The 18,575-nt window shown below is 37.4% G+C and overlaps 1 protein-coding gene across 8 annotated transcripts in view; it reads right to left on the reverse strand.

Moving 5' to 3' along the window:
• LOC114690471 (fibroblast activation protein alpha) overlaps positions 1 to 18,575 on the reverse strand; it is an 86,142-nt gene that overhangs the window by 37,737 nt on the left and 29,830 nt on the right. For 6 of the 8 annotated variants that reach the window (XM_037204829.1, XM_037204828.1, XM_028865329.2 and 3 more), the window contains 8 exons: positions 17,631 to 17,725; positions 16,688 to 16,762; positions 14,903 to 14,955; positions 10,568 to 10,640; positions 9,777 to 9,897; positions 8,576 to 8,730; positions 6,285 to 6,388; positions 4,057 to 4,192 (listed from right to left, as the gene is read on the reverse strand). In XM_037204829.1, the coding sequence (XP_037060724.1) occupies positions 4,057 to 4,192; positions 6,285 to 6,388; positions 8,576 to 8,730; positions 9,777 to 9,897; positions 10,568 to 10,640; positions 14,903 to 14,955; positions 16,688 to 16,762; positions 17,631 to 17,725 (812 nt within the window). The remainder of the gene's footprint in view (positions 1 to 4,056; positions 4,193 to 6,284; positions 6,389 to 8,575; positions 8,731 to 9,776; positions 9,898 to 10,567; positions 10,641 to 14,902; positions 14,956 to 16,687; positions 16,763 to 17,630; positions 17,726 to 18,575) is intronic. The other 2 variants (XM_037204832.1, XM_037204831.1) reach the window with 1 other exon arrangement.

Here is an 18,575-nt window from a genome sequence, read left to right on the forward strand (position 1 = left end):
TGGTGGTGCACGCCTTTAATCCCAGCACTTGGTAGGCAGAGCTAGCTAGATCTCTGTGTGTTCAGGGATACAGCCAGCATTGGAGACACATGCCTTTAATCTCAATACCAACCACAGAAGACCTGGAGGTCTGTACAGACAGGCAGTGACGAGGCGGTCATGTGGCTGGGTTTACAACCAATGAGAAGGCAGAACTGAAAGTCTTTATAAAGACTTTAACACAGGAAGTAGCTCTCTTTTGGAGAGGTAGGACCACAGCAGGAGGAAGGGTAAGGTTTTAGCTCTTAGCTCTGACCTCTGGGCTTTCTTCTTTACATTGGCTTTGTATTTCTTATTTAATAAAACGGTTGGTTACATCTACAGGATGTAGTCGCGATAGGGTCTAGAAAAAGTATGTGAACAGAAAAGGAAACAAGCTCCCTGTAGCCCTTCCCATAAAAACATCCCATGCAGAACCCACCTCCCATTCTTTTTCCTTGCTGCAGATGAATGTTAATGACTTAGAACCACACAGTAAGGTAACAGAAATGCCATCAGCTGGGTTTCTGAATTATATTATGGAGCAGAGGACCCATTGCACACCACATCTTGTTTTCTTGGGCTTGCTATTAGTTTTTATAAATGAACCATAAATTCCTACTGTATTAAGCCTTAAGCACTGGAATTTCCTCCTAAAGCAGTGCTGTTGGCCTACCGTGGAAATGTCTCACCTAGAGAATAAAGTTTCTAAGTAAGTGGTCAGCGTGACTGCCCAAACTTGAGCTCAACTAGGATGACACCAATGGCCATGACAAAGCAGTTGGGGAAAAGTCCATGAGGCCTTCCCCTACACACACACACACACACACACACACACACACACACACACACACACACACGAAAAACTACAGGCAACTCAGGAAAGCTGGGAGTTGGAAAAGTGGTCTTACCCAGAAAAGAGCACACTGATTGGTTGTCCAATGACAAATAGCCTTGAAAACACACAAACAAGGGACAATATACAGGCTGACCAGGTTCTCTTCAGGACCGTATATGTATGCACATATGTGCATGCAATAACAAAGAAGAAGGAGGGCATGAGTTTGAAGGAAAGTGGGGAGGGGTATATGGAAGTGTTTGGAGGGAAGAAAGGGAAGGGAGACTTGCTGTGCATACATTAGAATTTCAAAAAGAAACAAAATTCTAGATAAGCGTGATTTGCCTAGGCAAGAAAAGAACAGGGGCTGTGAGAATGACTTTTTGGAAAGGTGTTTGCCTTGCAAGCACGATGACCTGAGTTCCAGCCCCAGAATTCGTGTTAAAAATGCTAGGAGGTGTGGTGGCATGCACCTGTAGCCTCAGCACCGTTCCCTCGAGCCTGGTGGATGCTTGCTTCCGTACCAATTTAGTCTAAATGCTAAACTCAGGGTCATGAGAGGTTTTGTACAAAGGAGATGGTCAACATTCCCGAGGATGGCACCTGAGGTTGTCCTCTGGCTTTTACACTTGTGTGTGAACACACATGTGTGCACCCCACCCGCCCAACACACACACACACACACACACACACACACACACACACACACACGCATGCACTCACACACATGTGAGCGCACACAGTCAAAATAAAAAGAAGACCTTGAGAATATTCAGTCTTCCAACAAGGCATGAAGACAAAAACAGTTTTAAGAGGAGTTTGGATTACCTTCTATGGTGGTTACTAATGCTTCACAGAGAAAAAGAAATGCAAAATTGGGAAAAAAAGATTTTGAGTGTTTTTCAGTAATGAAGATTAAAAATTATTTTAGTCCATTTTTAGAGAGACAAGAGTAATATATAAGATAATTGTTCATTAAGCTATAACTTCCCCTTTTTTGATACAGAGTTTCCTTGTGTAGCCCTGATTGTCCTGGAACTCCCTCTGTAGACCAGGCTGGCCTGGAACTCAGAGATCTGACTGCCTCTGCTTCCCTAATATTGGGATTAAAGGTGTGTGTCATCACTGTCCAGCAAACAGTGAATTTCTTAATTAATATCACCAATATGTTATATAATAAGTAGCTGTTGCTGGTCCCTTTACCTCTTTCATGCCTTGCAACATAAATAAAACATAGACTGATTATTCTCAAACCTTACTGGTTTTCAAAACACAAATACATTTTTCATTAGCATGGCCACTGGAAAACTACAAGCTAATTCTAACTCATAGTTAGATATTCTAAATGCAATTACTTTTCTAGCCATAAAGGTTATTTTCCAGGAACTTCTGTTCCTCATTGTGGGGACATTTTATATGTTCTGTCCATTTAGGTTGAAATTGTCTCATGTTTTTGATAAACTATAATTTCAGATTAAAAATGAATCTGTTTTTGTTTGTGCTCATAGTTGCCAAGCTATGCTAAATTAAAGCAGAGTTCATAATGCTTACATTCAGGGAATGGTGAAGATATATCCAACCAGAGCCAGTCAATCAGACCAGTGTGATCTAATTAACTAGTTTAATTAAGATCAGATTTTGCCAGTGATCCGACTTAAAACTTTTCTCCTTGCTTTGTTTATAAAGACATAAATGAGACAAACTCAGTGTCTAGCAAATTTTCTTAGTTAGTCAAAACTCTTTCTGACAAGTTAATGACTGAAAAATATTTTTAGCTTAAGTAATGTTGACTACTATAGCCCTGATATATTTCCCAACAGAATAAAATGTTCTCCTTATAAAATAAAGTGTTCTAATTTCTAGATGGAATTTAATGACTTACTTTGATTGATCTGGACTTTAACTTCATAAAATAAGTTTGCTTTACATTTGGTTTAATGAAAATATTTCTTCAAATTTCTCAAAATGTACTCATCAATATTTCCTATTTAAAGAAAAAGTTGACTTTCTAGTCTCTAAAATGAGTACTTAAAACAGGTGTATTTTAATGATTTAGACTGGTGAAGTAGTTTTTGACTCATTAATTGCAGCCGATTATTTTTGAATTTGAACAGTAAAGCAATTGAAGCTCAGTGGTAAATTTGTATCTTATTTTCAAGCTCCCCACCTTCAGATTGGTACAGTAGGGGGCGCTCTCCAAAGATAACTGGACAGCTGCATAATGTGCATAATAATTTTGGGGAATATTATTTTAAAGTGTGTTATTTTTGTTTATGTTACATTTGTTTAACTCTGTGAAGCTGTGTTACTGTGTCTGTCTAAAATACCTGATTGGTCTAATAAAGAGCTGAATGGCCAATGGTAAGGCAGGAGAAAGGATAGGTGGGGCTGGCAGGCAGAGAGAATACATAGAAGGAGAAATATGGGAGGAGAGGAAGATCTAGGAGCCAGAGAAGGAGGAGGGCAAAAGAGGCTAGCCACTCAGCTACACAACCAGCAAAGGAGTAAGAAAGAAAGGCATACAAAAATAGAGAAAGGCAAAAGCCCAGAGGCAAAAGACAGACAGGTTAAAGTTAAGAAAAGCTGGAAAAAAACAAGCCAAGCTAAGGCTGGGCATTCATAATTAAGAATAAGCCTCCGCCTGTGATTTATTTGGGAGCTGGTTGGTGGGCCCCCCAAAAGAGCAAAAACAAACAACAACATAATAATCTAATAGTTCATATCCTATTATCAGGTACCTACATTTGATTTAAAAAATAGGTAATATTTGAATCCCTTTTATAATTTATTTTTCAATTTTGACAAGATACAACTCTAATTTTCATTTCTTCTCCATTTTTGTGTGAAACAGCTATTTCCCTAATAGACCCATTCATTCTATGTCTTATCTCGTTTATTTTGCTTCTGTTGACTGCTAACCTGACGATCTCAAACTGGAAGATCACCATCCTAATGTCACATTGTCTCATTTAGTATTTTTCTATATTCAAAGTAAAAGCAGTCTAAGAAAACAGCTGCTATGCTGTATGTAATCAAAATGCTGGAATTGCTGTGAACATGGGATGTGTTGTTTTAAATAACACTTGGCAATTGAATGCACCAAATCCTACTTTACAATACAAAATGTGACCTACAAATAAGAAGCACCTGTTGTATTTTCATCTTCAGAAATAGTTGCCAGTGGTTTTAATACACCTTACCTTTGGACAGTCCCATGAATGCCAGTCTTCCCTGAATTCACACACAGACAAGACGGAGACATTCTGTACTCTCTTTAGCCACTGCAAACATATTCGTTCATCGGTCACCCATGTGAGCCAGCTGAAATAATAGTCACTGCCAACAAACAGAAACAGACAGCCCATTACCACATTTAAATAATAACTTCATTTATATTTTCTAGAAGACAGTTGTTATTATAGGATATATATTTAGTAAGTAAGTAAGACAAATTTTCTCTGAGAAGAATATTTAAATAGATCTGCTGGCTAAAATAAATAAGAGATTATTCATCTAAGCAAGTTATTTCATACTTGAGTTTTCTCCCCATTTTTGGCAAAAAAAAATAAGATGTAAGAGCAAAGCTATATATCTATCTAAGAGGGATAAAAGTGTTAAATTTTCTATTATGTACCATAATCTCATTTTTTTTTCCAGTTTTTAGTTGGTGCAAAAGGGCAAATCTAGTGAAAAGACCACCTTTGTATCCAGGTGGGTTCAGGGCAGAAGGCAAGTTTCAGCTGTCACCATGGTCAAGTGCTGAGACTTGGGTTAATATAATAACGAGATGATGTAAATAGCTTTGATGGTGTTCATAACATACTTGAGTGTCAGCGAGCGGCTGTGATAATTATACTTGTCTGTGAATAAAAATTTATAGCCAGAATTGCAAAACTTTTTAATTTTCCATAGAGCCAGAAGAGACTCGGGGCTCACATCTTGACCTCATAATAACCTACTTCACTGAAATTATTTAGCCATGTAGTTGTTTGTTTCTGTATAAATTTGAAATAATAATGTACTGATTTAAATATGTAAAGATGTGTCGAGAGTGCTTGAGATGTCTCTTGACTCCTGCTCTGTTTCTACCATTACTTTTAGCACTAAAGGAGACTAATAATAATAATAATAAAAAATCACCTATTCAAGTTTCCATTGACCAGGTTGTTGTGAACAACACTGTGACTCTGTTTGATTCTCCTTGAAGAATTCTCCGTGAAGCTGGAGAAGACCTAAGCCCTCTGTGCAAGTCAGGTGAGGCTCTTGGAGACCTTTATTTATTATTATTATTATTATTATTATTATTATTACCAATTCAACCAGACACAGAGGACTGGCTATTATTATTATTATTATTATTATTATTATTATTATTATTATTTTACCAATTCAAACAGAAAGACACAGAGGACTAGCTTAGGCCTGGAAGGTTACTATAATCAAGGTTAATCAGACAGGTGTATATGAGATATGCTAGAGAAGTTTCTTTTTCTGTCTTTCTTCCCTTTTTTTTTAAGGATTTATTTTTTCATTAAGTGTGTATATATTACACATCTGGGTGTAGGTTTGTGCACATGAGCCCAGCACCAGAAGAGGCAAGAAGAAGGCATTAGACTTCCTGGAGCTGCCCTATAGGGATACTGCGAGGTAAATTCCAGTCTTTGGCAAGAGCACTATACTCCTAAAGAGTCTTTCTAGCCCAAATACTTCATTTTCCTGTCTGTCAATAAATAGTTCCTTCACACACAATTCTACAGCCAGATAATCAAACCAGTAAATAATAGTAAGACAATTATTTGTAAGACAAAAAATAGTAAGACAATGCTGATGCTTGAGAAGAGTTCCCTTATGTGGTTCATAACTCGGTGATGCACATAGATCCAGAAACCTTGGCTTGAGGGAAGTTGATCAGACTTTAATGGAGTCATGCTGAAGACATGATAAACTTTCCAATCTGCATGTTGGTCACAACTTTATATTGCTACCTCCAAGGAAAACCCCAGAAAGCTTTCAAGTCATCACCATGGTCATCTTTAAAGGAGTCTTTTAAATGAGTAAGAGGGTATTTTAAAAACTAGTTCAAGAAACTTATTTGTGACTTTTAATTTGCATGCATCTTGCATGTTAATTTTCTGCTCTGGCATACGTATCTTTAATTTACTGGAAAAGAAGTCTAAACAATGATATAGGAAGTTCAACATGCTAGAATTTGGTTAAAAATGAGAGGCAGAGCCAGGTAGTGGCTCACACTTTTAATCCCAGCACCCAGGAGGCAGAGGCAGGCGGATCTGCGAGTTTGGCCTGGTCTACAGAGTAGTTCCAGGGCAGCCAGGGCTACACAGAGAAACCCTGTATTAAATAAACAAACAACAAACAAACAAACAAAACAAAGCAAAAAAAGGTGAGAGAGGGATCTGAGATCACTGACCTCGAGGCTATCATTTCTGGAACTGGTACTTCTATGGGGCCCACATAGTGAGGGTAGGTAGCGTCAACAATAAAGACACGAACAACAGGATTCTTAGCTCCAGCCTACCAAGAACATGGAAATTTACAAGCTGATACAGTGTTATTTACCACCAATATTTTCAAAACATTTTAGGACTCTAGGCATATTTTAATAAGTGAATACAGCTAAGTGAAGCTCTTCGGTACAGAGGCCAGGAACATCATCTCTATTTTGCTTGCAAGGCAATTACCAGTGTTGTAACCACGGAAGTCAAACTCCCGTATTTCATGTGTTTAATGAGAGACTAGATTTATGGGAGAAATTATTGGAAATATGAAGTACACGTCTGCAGACTGTACTCTGTCCTGATTTTAGAGGCAGCTGTGTGTCATTGTTTTTAAGATGATAAACAATATACCTGCATGCTCTGAAGAGCACGGAGATCTGTTTGGAAGAGACTAGGAAGTGAAACTAAATAATAAAATTTACCTTTTCTGCTTTGGCCAGACAATTCGGATCGAATGACCAGTTACTCATCCCCCAGCAGATGCCTTACAAGTCACTACCATTACTTCCTTTCCAAATGACAGCGGAAATCTCACTACCAAATAAAGTGTCCATGGGCTTTTACACCTTTTCTTGGTTTGTGCTTTTTGTGCTACTCTGTGCCTAAAATTTACATGACATTATATGCCTCATGCCCAGACAGTGTCTTCAAATTGATGTTGTTTTGCTTCAGAAAGAATCTAGCAGTTAAAAAGAAATTTGAATCCGCAAAGTTTGGGAGCTCAGTTTTCCAAAACTTGGTGCTGTTTGCCTTCATCTAAAGCAGTAGTTCTCAACCTTCCTCATCCTATGACTCTTTAATACATACAGTTCCTTCTGTTGTGGTGGCCGTCAACCATAACAATATTTCCATTGCTACTTCATAACTGTATTTTTGCTACTGTTAGGAATCATAATGTAAATATCTATGTTTTCCAATGGTCTTTGGTGACCCCTGTGCAAGGGTCCCTTGACCCGCAGCCGCCCCCCCCCCATGGGTCATGACCTACAGGTTGAGAATCACTTTTGTCTTTCCTGAGACGGCTTCAATTCTTAGGAATTTTCTCATCTCTCCATCCAGGACTAAAGGTTTTGGTGTCCCTAGTCTGTAGAGAAACATGAGGACTTGGGTACACACTTCCAGACAAGTGGCTGTCACCCCTCAGTTCTGAGTGTCTTCATCTCCTCTCGCTCACATTGATTCTCCAGAATATTCCAGGTCTTTTTGTTTGTTTTTTAATTTTGGATTCTAAGTGTCAGACTTTTCACTTCCAAGCATCTCCAGCTTTTACCTTGTCCACCCAGTCCTTGAGGGGACTCCCAGCTCAACACTCATTTCCTATCACCTCCCTTTTCTTAAATGGCCTTTAACATAAACATTATAATTCCACTTTTCTCTTTGGGGCGTCTTTGGCTTGTTTCAAAAGCCACTTCTGCAAATGCCACATCCATCCTGTCACATATAGGGACCCACTGGAGTCATTCATGACTAGGGTTTGGCAAGTAAAAGCAGTAGGAGCTATGTAAAAAAAAAAAAAGCCACATTCTAAAAAATATCCAGTTTTTTTTTTGTTTTTGTTTTTGTTTTTTATTTTTGCAAGAGGTAAATTCATTCCCTGATTTTCCTCTCTCATGTAGGTTACAATGCTTCTTCCTTGTCTCTTAGCCACTCTGCTGCACACTCAGGTCCTTGTCCTCCAGTCTTGGAAATGAATAAAAAGTGTGCATGATGTTTACTTGCATTAATTGCCTCACGGAAGAAGTGGAGGCTCATAAACTTACCTCTCCAGAAATGGTCTTAGCATGTGCCTGATGCTACCTGACCAAGACATCAAATTTAACATTTGAATTTCCCTTTTGGGTTTGCGTTTACATGAGAATTCAAGAGGGAATTGTGAAACAGAACTTTATCCTGAATTTGGAACATAGAAAAAAATATATATATAATTAAAACTAAGTTAAGCTTGTTTTTCCTCCATGATCTAGACCATATGTTTTTTTCAAAGATTCTGCAATAGATTTTGCAAAGACTACTTCTTCCAGCATAGCCAGATGTCCAAAGCAACAGATGTCCACATAAACAATAGAGCACAGTACAGTGTTTGCTTTACGACGACAAGGCCAAGAGGCTTTCCAAATGTGTTGATCCCACCTCTATTCATGGTAATGATTGCTCATTCTGACATCAAGGGAACGAAGGCCTCAATGAGAAGTATCCAGCATACCTTTGGGTATGGAATGTTTATTGTTCTAGGATACTGTCCATCACCGTAATAGGAGTAGGCAATAATTGGTATGTCCGAATCATTAAATTCTGCATAAGCCAAAAATTTTCCACTTGGAGACCACCAAAGAGCATATTTTGCAGCAAACATTTCCTCTGAAAAATAAGTATTATTTTATTAAAGTATTATTTATTAAAAATAAGTATTATATTATTTACAACTATTGGTTATTCTTAAAATCATTGTCAATACTTCTAAACAAATATTTTTTTACTTAAATTATGTTTTTAATATAGATGTAACATATGCCATACTTTGGTAGTTAAAAAATACTGTGATTTTAAGAAGAACAGTTTAAACTTCATTCTGTATTAAACGTCAATTAGTCTTGCTAGTAATTGCTGTTAATCACAAATTTGACATTTAAAATAAATAATAAACACACTGATAATGATTAATTTTCCCTTTAGGGCAATTAAAAAAATTACCCAAAGTAGCCCAAATAGACTACTACTATGCTACAGACTTAGGTAGATAAGGTAGTCTAGTAAGTACCATTACCTAAAGTAGACAAAGCAGGCTGTGATTTCACTTTGCCAGTGGAGGTTGAGTTTCATTCCTAAGAAGTTTTTTTTAAACTAGGGTTAATGTGTGTGTGTGTGTGTGTGTGTGTGTGTGTGTGTGTGTGTGTGTGTGTGTGTAAATATACATACACATACATTTTTTAAAAGAAAGAAATTAGAGGAATAGAGACTAGAAGACCTCTTAAAGTCCAGTTAATTCCTGTGTACTGCATGTCCTAAAATAAGGATAAAATTCAAAAGGGTGTCAGCATCAAAAACTAAGAACATTTTCTTGCAAAATAGTGTAGCTATTTAGCTTGGGGTGAGGAGAGGGAGATTTCTTCTTTAAGCAAAACAAACATGGGTTAGCACATTAACGCAGTAACTAAGGACCATATATACTTGTTAGGATATGTCTTGTGTACTTTATAGTAACATTCATGAATGTTGATTCCTCTGGTCCCTGATAACAAGATTTTATTCTTTAAGATGAGTCACTGTCACAACCTATTAACAGTGTTCAGAAGGACAGCCACTCATAAAAATAAGATTCCATTCAGCTAATTCTTACTGAACATGTGAGAACATTTTCAGTTTTAAACTTAATACAGCAACAGCAGGAAAAAAACACAGCTTACCTTCATAGACCCAGTCTGGAATTCCATTAAATATTTTATTTTCTCTTCCAGTGTAAGTTATTTGAAAAGGTGGATCTCCTGGTCTTTGTTTCAAATAAATATTGTTTTGATAGACATAGACCTATAAATGGCAGAAAATTAGTCAACAAGGGAAAGTTCTCTAACAAATATAGTAACAATGTATATTTAATTATTCACCTATTGTCTTTTAAAGGGGTGGTAATTCAAATGCAAAAGAATTCACAACTAAAATAATTTAACAGGTTAAAAAATATAATCAACACACATTAACATTTTATGCTTTAAAAATCTGCATCAAATAAGAAATAATTTCTACTGCAAAATAGTTATTTTATTATCCAATAAGTAATTGTGAATATTGACAGGCAGTCAAATAAATCCCTGAATATTAATAGCTAGCCAGATCTAATCTTTATTTAGAGTCCTTAAAGAAGAGCTTGGACAAAATTTCATGTTGTCTGAAGCTAGTCTGGGAAACTTGTGAAAACCATATTTTTCCTGAGTTTTCTGGCACAACGCATTCTGGCTGAGTATAAGGATAAAGTTTTTGACTGCGATATTTAAAGAAGTCTATCCATGAGCTTGAGGTTTTGCGGAATTCTCAAACGGGTTTCAATTTATCCAAACTCTTCCCGTTTTTAGCCACTGAAATAGTCATGATGTATCTTTTTTTTTTTTTCCTTTTAGGCAGGGAAATTTAACAAAGGCCAAAATAAAATGGCTCCTCTTTTATTTAAATGATTAAACATTTCTATGATCTAAACACTTACTAATTTACTTCCAACAGGCGACCAGCATAGATACTGAATTGGGCGAGGAAGCTCATATCCTCTTACAAATTCCCTAGAAAGAAAGAAAGAAAAATAAATATATAAAAACACAACTCTTGGGGTTTGATACTTAAAAAAAGGTCTGCATAAACAGAATAAGTAAAAAAGTATTAAAATTAAGGACATCTGTAAGAAATATCTCCCCTTCTACAAGTGCAAAAGAGGAGAACATGGGAATGAGGCACTAAAGCCATGCACAGTGGCCGCCATCTTCTCATTGGTTGTTTAAAAGTCACCTAACTTCTCTGTTTTCAGACCTTCATGGTGAAGTAAACGGACAGCACTCCTACTGACTGGGTCATCTGGAGATCATCTAATAGACCCCCTCTGTTTCACAGAACACAACTGTGAAACATGGAGAGATGATAAGGACTTTTAAAAATTGCATTGCTAGTTCTTGGGCAGACCCCAAATAAAGCTCAAGTCATTTAACCCCTGAGACTGTAAAATTTGCACACACCAGACTAAGATGGTCGCTGACGTGCCTTCCAGCTCTGAGTTTCTATAATTGTGCTCAAGTTTAATATGTGCTCTTCCACATTCTCATTCACAACCCCCATCTCTGTGAATGCATATGAATTTCAAATTTTTGAAAATAAGATGCCATTTGACAATCTCCCTGGGGATCTGACTTGAAATCAGAAAAGGAAAGGAACATCTGATCTCAAGCTAAACTGAAAAACAGATCGTATACTGGGCAGTGTGCCTTAAGCTTGCAAAGTTCTCCACCCATGGGGAAATTTCAGATATTCTATTGGCCCAAAACCCTCACTTTGATGTTTAGCATCCCTCTACAAGCTTCAGCTAAGTGAATTGCATTGTGGAGCTCTTGTAGCTTTTCAACGAGAACACATCAAATGTTTATGTACTAAAGAATCATAAGCTGCCATGCTGAAAGTTTGACTGCTTGAAAAGCATCTTAATAGTGTTATCAAGACTGTTTTTGTGGCACAGCAAAGCAATATCTACTCTTAAGACCAATTTGAAGACATTGAAAAAGACCTCATTCCTTTCTGCTAACAGTCTCTGTACCTTGGGCCTCACATTTGTCCGTCAGTTCGACCTTCACCTCTCCCTCACACCTGGATGATGGAGAAGACCTGCAATGCACTTTATCTTGACTGAATTTATTATGTCACACAGAACAATACCTAACAATGAGGCAAATGCTTGATAGGAAGAAGCGGTGCTCTTGGAGGAAGATTATGAATGCTGCATTGCTGTGAGACTTCTGGCAGTCAGAGGTCCATACATGAACACCAGGCACACAATGACAGTGGAGATGTTAGGATATAGCTAAGACAATGACCAGAAGCCATTCTTTCCCTGGTGTACAATCTGTATCAAGTTAATGTTCATATTACATTTGACTGACATTGTAACACTACCTAAGATACAATGTTACGTTGTAACTGCCTAAGTTACAGAAAACTGCCCTGTAGCATGAATCTTAAAAGTTCTTATTAATAAAATCAAACCCGAGGCGAGTTATTGGGGTCCATGCTGGTAGATCGGAGAGACAGAATAAGCCACAGCTAACCTCACCTGGTCAACTTCTCAGCTGGTCTTGTTTCCTCAGACTGGAAGCTTCTGTGTCCTCATCCCAATGGCTCTCTGCTGAACTGCTGCTGGAATGCCTGAATGCTTAACCAGCCAAATGCCTAACCAGCCAAAATGCTTCTAGTTTCTTGCCCTCACGCCTTATATATCTTCCTGCTTTCTACCACCACTCCCTGGGATTAAAGGCTGGCTTTCTGGGATTAAAGGCGTGTGTCACCATGCTTGGCTGTTTCCAATGTGGCCTTGAACTCACAGAGATCCAGAGGGATTTCTATCTCTGGGATGCTAGGATTAAAGGTGTGAGTGCCACCATTTTCTAGCCTTTGTATCTAGTGGCTGTCTGTTCTCTGACCCCAGATAAATTTATTAGAATACACAATATTTTGGGGGACACAATACCCCCACACTGCCCAAGTCTTCTCTATGGAGTACAGTTAAGCTAGGGAATAGCAGAAACAATGCAAATCCAATTGCATGTCTTTATGACTGGAAAGCCACCTGAGCTGTCGATTTGTGTTTTTATGAGTCACTAATGCCATGAAAGATGGAAAAGGGGGATGTATTATAAAAGCTGTCACCTATGGATCCCACCATGCTTATTAAACCACAACTATCTTCATTACTGTGCACTACTAGACTTTTTTTCTTAAATTTATTTTTAAAATGTATTAATTCTTTTTCATACAATATATTTCGAGAATGTTTTGCCCCAGATCCTTTCTACCTCATTACCCACCAAATTTGATATCCTCTCTCTCTCTTTCATAAAGCATAAAAATGAAAATAAAAATGAACCAATAAGATTTAAAAAGTCCAAAACAAAACAACAAAAAGTCCCCAACAGTAACAACAAAAACTATGTATCTTGTTTTGTGTTCATCAACTACTGCTGGGCACAGGGCCCACCCTAGAGTGTGGTTGATATACCCAGTGACACCTCACGGGAGGAAAGTGATTTTTGTCTCTTGCCAGTGGATATCAATTACAAATAGCTTTGTGGTTAGAGGTTTTAGTAATCATCAGAAGCAGTGGTATTGCCACTTGACTGTCAGCCTATTTTCCACCTCTAACTAAAATGATATTATTTTGCCTGGCCAAAATTATTTGCGAAATTAAATAGTTGTGAAGAAAATAGAACACACACACACACACACACACACACACACACACACACACATACACACACACAAATACACATATAAAAAACAAACAAACAAGAAAACCCAGTGAGTAGTTTGACTAGACATACTACAGACAAGCTAAGCAGGTAACACAGTTGCAGGACATAATCTTGTCTAAGCCGTTGTTAAGAAATTAGTAATCATCACTTTATTTGGGAATATTTTCATTTGGGTGCTTTTCACTTTGGTGAACTTCAACATCAGGAATTTTTAAATGATAATGGTACGATTAAAGCCCGAATAAAACTGTTCTGCAAGGCTATGATTCGCATCTTGCCAGACTGAGGGTTCTTAGGAGTAGGGTTGGTTCTTTCAGCTCATTTGCATTTTTCTATATATGCTTTTCAGGCTATAGAGCTCTGTAAATACTTCTTGCCTTTAGCAGTGATATTGAAACAGAAAGGAGATCCATTAGATCAACTGAGACTATGTTTTAAAAACCAGGTCTTGTTTATTTCCCCTGAAATAAGGAGACACCTTAAAAAATTATTTTGTTCTTTGTTTGACAAAAGGGGAAATAGCCCAGAAGAGGATTTTCAATACCTCTTCAAGACATACAATTATTCTTACTTTTTGTATAACAGTAAAGAGTGTATCATATGAAGATGAGTAACTAAAGTGATCTATTTCCTCAATTAGCCAGGGTGAGTTGTCTAAGATACAAATCTGATTGTGTCATTTCCTATAAAATCCTTCAGTGGTTTCCTCTTGCCATCAGAAATAGATCTAATCTCTTTTTAATGGTCGCCTGGTTATTATTCACCTGGTTTCAGTCCCCAAATCCTTTCCAACTTTATACACCCTCCCCTAGCAGGCTGCTCTCCTCTAACCAGTGGACATGAGATACTAAAGTTTTGTTTTTCTTAACGTTTTGTGTTGTCTCTGGAAACCATCATATACTCTTCTGTCTAGGATGCTGTCCCTTCATATTCCTGTACATTCATTTTGTTTTTCTTTTAAGTGTTAACTATTTATGTAGTTGGAATGTGCATAAAAATAAAGAAAATAATACATAAATGGCAATCCCTATTCCCTCTATAACTGAGAGATATTTAACACTTTAAGGATTAAAATAAGCATTTTAAAAATTTAAAAACAATCAGTTTTAAATCAATGAGTGGGATGTGTATCCAGACAATGGCTGTTGCCATACCTCCCTTCTCAAGCCTCTTTCTTTCTTTTCTCTTTCTTTTTTTTCAAGCCTCTTTCTAATGGAGTGGTCTTCCTCCTTAAAATAGTCTCATTCCCATGCATTTTAAAAAGTTTTATTATATGTGTTTATTTCCATAGATTGCACATCTGTTATTTTCTCTTTGAAATTAGAAAAATCAAAGATATTTTGTATATAAAATGCATAGTAGTAGTCAAATAAACAGGAAACTATATCATAGGAGAGTCATCCTGTTTTGTGGGTTGATGTTTATTGCAAACTACATACACAATATCAGTAACAAGCTAATGTAGTCTTAAACTCAGATCGGAGCTAGAAGTCTTAAGAGTTAAGCTGCATTAATAGCTAGCCAAGGTGCTTTACCCATTCCGAAGGTCATAGATGTAGTATGTAGCTGTGTATGAGTATCGCCAAAGCTGTTGGGAAGAGAGGCAGAGACAGAGGACAAAGTTATAAAGCTCAAAAAGCTCATTTGGATAATAATATGTAATGATGGATTCTCACTGCACTCTAGGGGAGATGTGTTTTAATGCAAAGCAGAGTTTCCTTTACTTTTACTGTATGTACACTTTCATGCTACTTGTTAAGGTGTCAGAGGACACCTCAGGATGATCTAACTTTTACTCCATAAAAACCATGCCCAAAGTCATTTCACAGTATAAAAAAATCTTATCTTCGACACTCTTTGTCCTCAGAATGTCCCTCTAGATTGAAGGAGGACCCCTATGATGTCCATAGCCTCTAGTGTCTGCATCACACCGTGGTAAGAATAATACCCTTTAAAACTGGTTAGAGGGAATGTCCTGGATAGCTTGTTACAAAATGTCTTCCTTTCTTTGGGTGTATATATTTAAATCATAGAATTTGAAAAACAAATAGAAGAGTTTAACTTAATATTCCTTCTGAACTGAGCTGCTCTTTATCTACTTGAGTATATGCTGGACGTAGTGAATAATGCAAACATTATTTTGGATTCTGTTTCTTAAAGGGCTTTCAATCTCTTGACAAGCTCCATTAGGCTGAAAGGCACATGTCTGAGGATTTGGATCACCAGGGCCTGGACTACTGGAGAATAAGCCCCTGACTGAGCATCCTGGTAGTGGTCAGAATGACTTCCCCATTGGAATAGGAAAGAAAGCCTAATAGGGAACTTCAACTCAGGGAAGATCTGAAAAGTGTAGTCAAAGTAAAAGTTCCTTCCTTCCTTCCTTCCTTCCTTCCTTCCTTCCTTCCTTCCTTCCTTCCTCCCTCCCTCCCTCCCTCCCTCCCTCCCTCCCTTCCTTCCTTCCTTCCTTCCATTCAGATCAAAAGATCTCAAAAGAACTACTAGAATTTGAGTTTGAAAGTAAGTTTCTTTATGCTTTGTCACACACGGATAAAAGAAGTGAGATAACCATCATCTACCACATATTCATTCGGGAATAGAGAAAATTAAGTACCAGTAACACTAAAGGGTTAGACTTTCAAATACACAAAATCTGAGCCCTCCTCTACAGTATATGGACTGCATGCTCCTGTGTTGTTATACAACTTCGTATGCTACACGTTGATGCTTCTGTTTGGAATAACAGTATAGTTTTTTGAGATTAAACTGTACAAGAATTGCCAGGCAGTAGTGGCACATGCCTTTAACACAGCACTTGGGAGGCAGAGGCAGGCAGATCTCTGTGAGTTCAAGGCTAGCCTGGTCTACAAAGTGAGTTCCAGGAAAGGTACAAAACTACACTGAGAAACCCTGTCTCAAAACAAACAAACAAACAAACAATAAACTGTCCAAGAATTAACTAATGTGTTATGATAACAAAGACTTCTAAAAATACCAGAATAATTATTCCCTTTCTGATGGATATCGGTATGCCCAAATGACATTTTCTTACCTCAGGAAAAAAAATTGTTTTCTGCTACTTGATAATCAGATAACAAGACTTAAAAAAATGTCAAATTATAAATTATTGTGTATGTTTTACCTGTGCTTTATGGATTCACTGATTTCTTACATGTTTACAGAGAGATATAGACTCCTACTGGTAGGTGCCTCCTTTCCTACTCTCAATTAAATTTTCTTACTTTAAGACACTAACCTGTATGTTAAGAGAAGAAATAATTATCTCTATATATGTATATGTATCAAAATTAAGTAGTTAATACCTTCGAATAATCACTTTCTAGATATGCAAATTGCCGATCAGGTGACAAACCGTAATCTGAAGCATTCACACTTTTCTGAAATTATGAAGAACTTGGTTAGAATATAGAAAAAAATTATCTGTCATGAACTTTTTTATTCTAAAGGAATATCATATCATCGATATACACAGATACAATTTGAATGCAATTAAAAAAATGGATGCTACACCTAGTACAAACAAGGGAATTTACTAGACACTGTGGGAAGATTTTAATATAGAAAAACAGAGCAATTTCAAAAGCATATAATATTAAATCTTACAGATGAGTGACAGTGAAAATTAGAAAGTTATCAAAGTGATTCAGTACAGCATTGCAGAAGCATCAAGGGGAGAGTGCCAGAGGTGAAACGAGAGGGTAATTGGTTACACAGACTACAAGGATGTCCTTGGAGCTCAGTTTGAAAGACTAGAAGGTCTTTGAGGGTAGAGATGAAGGAGGCTTGAAATCCCAGGAGGAAAGAACAGCCCAAACCAAACATCATAGTTACCATTCCTTGAATATCTGTCCTCTGTTAAGCAATGTCCTAAGCACATTTCAATGTTTTTTTTTTTGTTTAATTTTTATATTAACCTAAAGAAGTATCATTGCCCTCATTTCACAGTAGAAGAAACTGAGGTATAGCAAGCTGGGGTGGTGTAGTAACTTATCCAACATTTCACCTTAGTGAAAGGAGTTGAATCTCAGTTCACTTGATTCTAGGTTCCTCATCACAGCAGGAAAAGACACTATGGGATAGAGCAGAAGAGGAGGACAGTGGTTCAGTGTGTCTAGAAAGCACTGGAGATGAAGGTAGGAAGACAGGTGGGTTGTATCCAGATCACCACTAACAATCTGAATTGGTCCTGAGTCAGCGGGGTGCTTGCAAAGGTTTCTGAGGGAGTTAAACAATGCTGATACATACCATGGTGCTATTACTCAAAATGACATAGGATTCTCTTGTTTCAATATTATAAAACACTATGTTATCATCTGCAGATTGATGAAGGTATTCCTGTGCTTTAAACACAAAAGAAAGAAAAACATGAAATGATCGCTCTTAAAGAAAATATTTGTAACAAAAGACCCCCCTCCGCTCCACAAATACACCTTGCTTTCCTCCCTCCCAGCACGCAGAGGCCATAGATGGGAGGGACAGAACTCTGCTCTTTCTGCATCTCCTAAAGATGGCACATTTGCCAGCAGCCTTCTTCTAACTGATTCAGGGTGATCAGAGTGAAATGTCATCTTCTCTGAGCTATGAACAGGACAAGCTAGTTTAAAATGGTGAGTTTCTTTTGTAAAAATGAAAATAAGTCTTATTTGGGCTTTGTTTTGGTTTACTGTAACCAATTCTTTACATGAATTTTCTAAAGAGAGAAATGTCGATGCTCTACCTTGGTAAATGACCCTTTATATACACAAGTATAATGCCATCTATTTAACCTTACTGTTTCTTTGGTTAGACCTCTTTGACCATGTTGTAATCATAAAAACTAGGAATATCAATTCTGTAACCCTTAAAGGTCTATTTCTGTCAGTGTGTGTGTGTGTGTGTGTGTGTGTGTGTGTGTGTGTGTGTGTGTGTGTGTGAAAGCTGGCTTCCTCTAAGATTGTCTAGATTAATGATAGACTCTCCCTTTGGGTAAAATTCTCATGACTCCTCCTAATTAGGGACCTGTGTTCTACTCCCAGAAGCAATGTCATTCACTGGCAATATTCCGACACAGCATTCCTAACTTCTGCTTTCCTTCTAAGATTCAGGGTAGCTTAATAAAAATTGTGCAAGCCAGGAATGAATGGTGGTGCAAAACATTCCCTGAATATTCTGAATAATCCATCTCTGTTAGTTTCTATTGGTGATCAGTAG

This window comes from Peromyscus leucopus, chromosome 4 (assembly GCF_004664715.2).
Source record: "Peromyscus leucopus breed LL Stock chromosome 4, UCI_PerLeu_2.1, whole genome shotgun sequence".
Classification (NCBI taxonomy): Eukaryota; Metazoa; Chordata; class Mammalia; order Rodentia; family Cricetidae; genus Peromyscus; species Peromyscus leucopus.